The sequence below is a fragment of the Pygoscelis adeliae genome, unplaced genomic scaffold (genome assembly GCF_000699105.1).
Source record: "Pygoscelis adeliae isolate BGI_AS28 unplaced genomic scaffold, ASM69910v1 Scaffold458, whole genome shotgun sequence".
NCBI lineage: Eukaryota > Metazoa > Chordata > Aves > Sphenisciformes > Spheniscidae > Pygoscelis > Pygoscelis adeliae.
In genome coordinates, this window is record NW_008825352.1 from 793,616 (window position 1) to 802,149 (window position 8,534).

Below are 8,534 nucleotides of genomic sequence, written 5' to 3' on the forward strand. Positions count from 1 at the left end.
CTCGCCCGGCGCTGGGAACGGCTCCGGCCCTTGTGCTCCAGCACTGTCAGGTCCGACGGCCGCTCGGCTCCTGACGGATGGGACCTGCTCGCTCCTGGCGCAGCCGGCCCGTTGCCATGGTAATGGCAGGATATTGCTTTCTTACAGCCTCCTCGCTCGCACAAAGCCAGCCGCCGGCTCCAGCTTTGCTTAGCGCAGGGATGTGCAGCGCATACCAAGCGCTCCTGCCTTTCCTCCATCCCTGGCTGGGAACCCACTCCGGAGCGTGCGGGGAAGAAGCAGCAGGAGCCGGAGCTCCCTGCCTCTTTCCCACGGCTGGAAAACCCCAGGTCTTCTGGGCCACCTGCTCCTCCTCTTCCTCCAGGTGCTTGTGCACCCGTCCCTCCTGCGTCTTATTTCCTCCATGTTTTTCAATTGCAAAATCCAGCCCATGCTCCTTTTTCCACCTCCTGCCTGTGACCTACACGGCTGGCTTGGGGGGACACCCCTTAACCTCTCCAAAGCTCGAGAGGTCTGGCCACGTCCTCGGTGGTGCCGATCGCTGCTGCCCAGGCAGCCTGGCCGGAGCATCCCGAGCCCAAGCAGCATCTCGGAGATGGGGCTCAGCACACGGCTCTGGGAGGTTGGATCAAGGATCCGACCTCACGGGATAAGACATGGCTCTAAATGCTTTGGGAGGCGGCGGGGGTGATTTTTGCCCAGCCCAGGGTCTTGGTCCCGTTTCCTGACGCTGCGGGAGCTGCTGGTGAAGTCTACGCTGGACGATAGCCCAAGCGTTCGGCTGGACGGGTGGGCTCTAGGGGGAGATCTTGGCAGCAGCGAACGCAGCAGGGTGGCAATCGCGGGCGGCTGGTTCGTGCGGTACATCAGCCATGTGTTGATGCGGCCTTGGCATGGTAGGATACCTCATCCTGGTTGTGTTGGCACACATGCTGGGTTCGGCAAAATCAGTAGCGTGAACAAGAGTCCCGGCTCTCACCTGCCTGCCAGCCCCGGTAGCCAAGCCCTGAGTCTCTTTGCCAGTTTTAGCCAAAGACAATAGACTTGGAAACCTCCATGGGTGTTATTTCCCCAGCTGTGAGAGCTGGAGACCTCGCTCGAAGGCTGCGAGTTCAGCTGAGCCATGTGATCAGCCCCCAGAGAATCTACGTAGGGCTTCAGGAGACCAGGCGTCGTGAGCTCTGCTCGGGGGCATCCTCCGCTTGAGACGAAACACCCATCAGCATTGCTTTGTCTGAGCCACCGATGCTTGAAAGCCCTGCAAAGCCAAGTGGAGAGGGATGAGCAAGGTCTTCCCTCTGCCGAGGACCATAGCATCGCTTCCCTGGAAGAGGAGGAAGGCTGGCGATGGCAGTGATGCCCCATGGTGGCAACGAGGTCCCATCCTTGACAGCATCACGGAGGTGCCATATTCTTCGGGGACAGCAGCATCATAGCTCCCCATTGCACAAGCTGTTATTATCTTACGTTTTTTCATCCCCAGGGGAGCTGTGGGCTGGGACTTAATCATGTTTATAGGCACAGGGTCTTCCCAAGCATGCCGAGAGCCTCGTGGTGCCCGCGGCAGGCTGCTTCCCCACGGCCAGCTCTGCACTGAAGCCTGGGCACCTCGCTGCCTGCTCAAAGGCTGCTGGGGGCTTAAAAATCAGCCTAATTACAAAAAAAAATCCCCAGCTTAAGACACCTGCAACAGAGAAACCCAGGGGCTCCTCTTTCTGATTCTCAGGGGTCGTATTTTCAAGTTCTGCAAGATCAAAAAAAGATGTAATTGGCTTTTTTTTTTCCAGGGGTAAGGGTTCTTTTTGGTAGCTCAGAAGCTAAAACTTCCATATAACTGCAGCTCCTCGACAAGATGCCTTGTGAGAACATGTGGAAAGCCTGGGATGCTGTGCTTGTGGGCAAGGGGTGGTTGGGGATGTGCTATGCTGGATGCTGATGGGTTAGACGTGGCAACCGGCCCTTTTTGGCAGCCTTTCTGCTCCGCACAGCCCTGCTACGCTCAGAGCATCAGGGACGGCTGATGAAACATCTAGACCCAAGGACATTTGAATGAAGGGGGACCCAAAATAGCCTGAGACATGAGAAGGGTTGAGGACGAAAAAAAAAAAAACCCACCCTGTAATAACTTCTCCAGAAATGCTATATATAGACTAATTCGGCCACTTCTGGAAGGTAAGAGCTATGAAATCCAAATGGCAGCTCTGCCTCCACGTCCTGAGCGCAGGCAGCCGAGCCTGCTCTCAGATGCTGCCCTGAACGGGGCGAGCTGGGGGCGCGGGGGGGCAGGCAGGCAGACTGATGTTTGCCCCCGAGAGCATCCCCATGCTCTTGCTGGGGTTGTCCCAAGTCTGTGGTTATGAAGAGGAGCGGGGAAGCAAAACCCAGACCTCCCAAAGTGGGAAGAGGGAGAAGCAAGCCCTGCTCCTGGTTGTATAAATTAGATTTAATTTTACGTGCTCCCTTGGGACTCACAGAACAGAAACTGGTTTTTTTTTTCTCCCCTTTTCTCTTTCCTGCCCCATCCCCTCTGCAATCATTTGAAATTTCCACTTTGAACTTCATAGGTAGTCCTCTTTTCCCTACGCCTTCCTTGATGCACCGGGATTTGGTGTTGGCTTCCCATCTCGCCCTCTCCGGCCGTGGGTTTGGAAAGGAAAGCTCACGCCGCCGGCTGCCTCCGCCCCCGTGCGTGCTCACCCCACGCCGTCCCTCTCTCCACAGGTTATCCTGAAGGACCTGGAAGTGCTGGCCGAGATCGCTTCTTCCCCGGCGGGACAGACGGAGGGTCACGGTCCCTCCGACGGCTCCGATGTGCGACCTGGCCCGGTGGAGCTTCACGTCCCGGCCAGGGCCGGCCAGCTGAGCTCTTCTGGTGAGTGCTGCAGCTCCGTGCCTCCCCGCTCCCTGGTCTTACTTGATGCTCGGTGGCACCGACGAGATTTGCTCAGGCAGAAGGAGAAGCCTCTCTTGCAGTAATAAATCAATATATCCATCCCCACCCGGCATCGCTTGGGGATCGAGTCTGCCGTGGCGCAGACCAGGGGGCTGCTTTTATTTTTATTGCTCTTTCCTCTAGCTCATATTTTGGGGATTTAGGACCCTTGTTTAGCAGCAGGATGCTGCAGAAGCCAGTGTGGAGGGAGGTCATTATTGTCCTGGTTTTTATGGGACCTTGGGTGCCAGCCTCTTCTCTCCTTGCAAAAGTTTTCAGAGCCTCTGAAAGCAGCTCAGGACGCGAGGCTGGCTGCAAGCCAGGGTATCCAAAACATAGGTGGATCTGCAGAGGGTTCAGTCTGTGCCCATGTTGCCTGTTCAAGGCTGCCCACATTGACAATGAACTGCTACGGTGCTCCGAGTGTCGGGTAGGACCTCAGAGGAGAGATGAAGAGGGACAATCCTATTTTCTGGGAACTTGAGGGATAAAAAAAAAGCCTTTCGTTAATCATCCTGGCACATCGGGAAGTTTTTCCACCTTCCCTTGTCTGTGGCTCATCCTCTGCAGTTGCTTGGCTGCCCCTTCTCCTCTGCTGCTGCTATTTAAGGGCCTCCCTGTTGTACTCCCCAGGCCAGGTCGTCCCAGCCAAAAGCACGTTTCACGGCAGCTTTGGATTGCAACCCGAGGGCGGAGCCAAGGCTGCCTCTCCCTGCGCAGGATGCAGCCACGGGGCCTTGCAAAATCACCGCCGGAGAAGGAGGCTTTGCTTTCCGCTCCCCGGGCTTTGTTTTCTCTGAAGACCCCAGATCACTCGCCCCTCCCTGGGCTTAGAAAGGTCTGCACCAGCAACCAGCTCAGGTTTTGGGTTGTTCGGGTGGGTTTTTGTTTTGGGTTTTTTTTTTTTTTGGCAGATCTACCTGTTTCCCCCTTGGGCAGCCGTACAGGCTCCGCGGCGGAGGGGTGGGGGGGCTGCAATGCCGGCGACCTCCCCAGGCAAGTCGCATCCATCCTCCCTGTGTCAGAAGTGCGACGGCCTGGGTGGAGCAGCTCCTGCGGTGCTGGCCAAGCGGCTGAGGAGCTGCAGTTCAGCTCACACTGATGGTTGTCTGAGGTTTCCTTCCTTGTGGATGATCTAAAAATAGCAGGCTGGATGGCGTGGATCCTAACGGCTGCTGTGGCCCCTGTTAGCTATCTGGAAGAGTAACTTGGCTTCGTTTATTCAATGTAACGTTTGAAAAGAGTCTGGCTCTCCCCACATTGAGCAGATCTGCTGGAGCTGGAGCTCCCGTTGCCCCAGCGTGGGGCAACTTGCCCCCACGCAGGTCCCAACAGGCTCTGGCTTCCTCACCTGCTTACCTCTTCCTCGTAATGCACCAGAAAATTGTTTCTTTGGAAATTTATTTGGGGCTGAGCTTTGCAGGGTGGTTGGCTTTCACCCAAAGGCGGATGTTTTTGGGGAGGGGAAAAGGAGCCGGTTCGTTGGCCTCAGCCGTTCAGCATGGAGGGACGTGGGTCCGGTCCCGTCTGGCTCTGACCACCCAGGGCTGAGAGTGGATCGGCTGCTGGGCTCCGGCTCCCCGGGAAATGAGGGGTCACAGCTGGGCCAGGACCCTCCTGGATTACGCCTGGAAAAGCGGAGGCTCTCGGAAAAGACTCTTTTTGTTGGAGGATTGTTTTGGGGGGAGCTTTTTTTTGGAGTGGGAGGGTGGCTAGTAGAAATCCCTGCGTCTGCATGGTCCCGGGGTAGTGATGTACGGTGAGAGCGAGTGAACCCGAACTCCGCCCTGCAGGCTGATGCGTTTGTGAGCACAGCCCTTCCCAGGCAAAAATCATGAGGTGCTGGCACCCAAGAGGGGGCGTACCCCTTCTGGGGTCACTGGTTTTTGTACTGGGATGTATGGGAGCGTTCCCCAGGCACACCTCCCCGGCTAGCGCACCCTGGCTCGGACAGCGCTTTCTCGGTGGTAGGATGCTATTGCACCGTTGGAGGGGAGGCTGCAGGGTACCAGCGCTTCTCCCCGGGGTTAAATCGCTCCATTCCCTTCATCACACTTTAGACCGAGATGCCGTCGGAGCTGGCAGTGGGAGGAGAGCTGCGCCGGCTGAGCCATCTCAGGTCTGCTCCTCTCCTACCTCTGAGGCCCGTCTGAGTGTGCAGTTGGTGGCTTTGCAGGCAAACGAGTATGGGCACCCTTAAAACCCTTGAGCTCGCACCAGGTTTCCACGCTGCGCTCTCCATCCCGGCGCTCCAGGCTTTGCCACCCGAGCAGCGAGGGGAGGCGGAAGGGGCCGGTGACCCCACAGTCTTCCCCCTGCTTCCTCTCGCTCCCTTTCTTCCCTCGGGATGTGTTTATGCAGTTGTTTCCCTGCCATTGAGTTCGGTTTCCTTCAGATGCTGGTTGATTAGTCAGGAAAGCCGTGTCCCACTTCCGCAGCCCGTTCCCAGCTCCAGTTTTTATTTAGCTGCTTTGTTCTCCAGTTACGTAAGGTCAGCTGCCCTCGACGCCTTCTCCAAACACAATGAGTCGGGGCCAGCCCAGCCCAGCACCCCCCGGGAGACCTGACATCTCTCCTCCCGACCTGCTCCGGCTGCCCCGGGAGAGGGTGGCTGGGTGCTGACCTCTGTGAGTCTGTCCTTGGTTATCTTCTGCCCACTTTTCAGGGACGAGGTCTGCAGGGCTGTGCCCAAGAGCTCCCCGTTCCTTGGGGTGATGGTGCAAGCACCCATCAGGTTTGTACAATGGGAATCCAGCTGTCTGCTGTACTTTGCCAACCATGTAAAGTTGGGACAAGTAGCAGATGACCCGAGAGTGAGTGTCACCAAGGCCAGCAGGGCGAGGGAGGGGATTCTGCCCCTCTGCTCCGCTCTGGTGATACCCCCCCTGGAGCACTGCGTCCAGCTCTGGAGCCCTCGGTACAGGAAAGACACGGACCTGTTGGAGCGGGTCCAGAGGAGGGCCACAAAAGCGATCAGGGGGATGGAACACCTCTGCTGTGAAGAAAGGCTGAGAGAGTTGGGGTTGTTCAGCCTGGAGAAGAGAAGGCTCCGGGGAGTCTTATTGACTTAGTGCAGCCTGTCAGTACTTAAAGGGGGCCTATAAGAAAGATGGGGACAGACTTTTTAGCAGGGCCTGTAGCGACAGGGCAAGGGGCAATGGTTTTAAACTAAAAGAGGGTAGATTTAGACTAGATACAAGGAAGAAATGTTTTACACTGAGGGTGGTGAAGCACTGGCCCAGGTTGCCCCGAGAGGTGGTGGATGCCCCATCCCTGGAAACATTCCAGGTCAGGTTGGACGGGGCTCTGAGCGACCTGATCTAGTTGAAGACGTCCCTGCCCACGGCAGGGGGGTTGGACTAGATGGCCTTTAGAGGTCCCTTCCAACCCAAACTATTCTATGATATGTGGGTAGCATAGGTGCAAGCCCTCCAGCCTAGTCTCCAGCTCTGCTCTGCATTGGAGGAGAAAGCCCCCTCCAAGAGGATGCCGATACCATCTGCCGCCTTGTACAGGGTAGCTCTTTGCACACCTCTTCCTTCCTTTCTCCACAGCTTTGTGAGAAGAAGCAGTTATGACCCTTTGTTTCACAGGAGGCACTTTCCTCTCCGACTCAGTGCGGTCTCTCCTGCCTGGCTTCCTGCTGGAGGTCACGGGGATGGTGGCAAACCCTCTGAGCACCTCACGCTATAGGATGTTTACCGGGAGGCTGACTCCGTATGTGGGTGCGCTAACACGCCCGAGGTCATTGGTTTCCACCGGGAGTCAGTCGGTAACTCCAGAGGAGGCCGCTAAAAGTCCCTGAGAAACACAGTCTGTTGAGTTCAGACCTGCTGTATCCTCACTGGAGAATGTGCAGCGCTCCAGAGCCTGGACCGAACTTGATACGTGCTGTGGTAGGGGTTTCCTATCGACACCTTTTTGAGGGAGATTTTTTGTTCTCAGTGAGCCAAACCGCTCCCTTTACGTTGTCTGTCGCTTCATTTGTGTAATCACAGATCTGCAGAGATGGCAGTGTAGGACAAGGTCCCACCTCCAAATGGTCTGGAAAACATTAGGGCGGCCTCTGAAAACACCGGGCGAGAGTCTGTAGGGTGCAGGGGGTCCGTGAAAGGTCGGAAAGAAAAGCTGGGCTGTTGTTAGATGGCTCAGATTTGCTAGACTGGCAAGGATAAAAGGGAAAAACCCTCCATACCCATCCTCTCCGCAGAAGGCAAGGAGACCGCTGATGTTGCACAAGGGACCGCTTGCTCTCGAAGGAGCCGGTTTCCAACAGCTTTCACAGGATCAGGAGTGCGACAGCGGGGAGCGGGGGAGCCAAGCGAGCAAGAGAGGAGAGACCCGTTGCTCCTGAGTGCTCTGAGCTCAGCGCTCTGGTTCCTCATGGTTGGTGGCTCTGCCATCTCCTTCCCTACTGGCATGGAGCTGTGCAAGAGGGGTTGACTTTCAAAAACGCTCTTCTGCCTCTTGGAGAGGAGGGGAATTAGAAGAAAAGGGTGATTTGGATTTTTTCCTGGATGCTCTGCAACAACGGTGCTAGGATGCCGTGGAAAACCCCAGGGGAGACCGTCCAGACCGTAGCCGTAATTCACCTGGCATGCCTTCAGGTTTAGATCCTTCCTGAGACGGTTACAGCTCATGGCTGGCCGGAAAGGTTGGGGATTCCCAAATAAAATCTGGGATTACTGGTCTGTAGGGGCTGACGCAGGAGAAGTCAATGGTGTAGATGGGATCAGTCCTAGCCAAACACCCCCTGTGTAGTTACTTTGCTGGTCTGCCTCAGTTTCCCCAAGATGTTGCAAGGAGTATTGGTGCAGAAATGGCCTGGCAAAGCCCGTTGCTGCTCACTTGCAGGTTATCTTCTCTATGCTTCACCTTCCCTTGCAGCAGCCTCAGCCTGCTCTAAACTCGCCACCAAGCTTCACTGCTCCCGTTTTTGCAGCTCTGCTGGGTATTTTCTTCTCCTGTACGTTATCTGAGCCATACCCCTGCTGCATTTTTGCTTATTGATTTACCTTAATAAAGAAAAACGAGCTAGTAGTGGACTCCCATCCTTCCTAGGAAACCCATCAGCACTGTCGTTGCCTGCTGCCTTCCTCCAAGGCAGGCACAAGCACAGACCCTGAGTGGGAGCAGGGGGATCCAGAGGATCAGTGCAGCAAAAGCTTCACTTGGTATCAAAATACGTACCCCAGCCCGTCTGGGGACCCCCTTTCTGGCGAGATGCTGAAGTCTTGGGAATTGCAAACCCACGGCTCTTTAGCCAGGTAGGAAGGGGAGAAGCATCCGTGTGCCCGAGCAGCCCTGGCAAAGCAGGCTGAGCACAGCCTGTGGCCATGCAATCCATAATTTTGGGGGTTTTATTGCCTCAGCAGCATCCTGCGCTCTGGAAAGGGGAGAGCGGAGGTTTTGCAGAGCCCAGCTGAGCTGCTGACACGTTCGCATCTGTTTCCAGCTACGCCCTGCGCCGGGTTTTTGCCGGGGTGGGGGGAAGATTTGCCTTTTTTACGTCTCTATTTTTATCCCGCTCCGCGAGGCTTCGCCACCCCATGTTTGCAAAAGCTAAAATTCAAAACATCCTGGGGAAGGCTGCCGGGGGGGA

General features: G+C 56.2%; 1 protein-coding gene across 1 annotated transcript in view; it reads left to right on the top strand.

Annotated features, from left to right (window-relative positions):
- The window catches only part of VAC14 (Vac14 homolog (S. cerevisiae)), a gene marked incomplete at its 3' end in the record, with an annotated part of 63,661 nt that overhangs the window by 26,882 nt on the left and 28,245 nt on the right, over window positions 1-8,534 (top strand). The window contains exon 13 of the mRNA XM_009330384.1: window positions 2,722-2,872. Coding sequence (XP_009328659.1) covers window positions 2,722-2,872 — 151 coding nt within the window. The remainder of the gene's footprint in view (window positions 1-2,721; window positions 2,873-8,534) is intronic.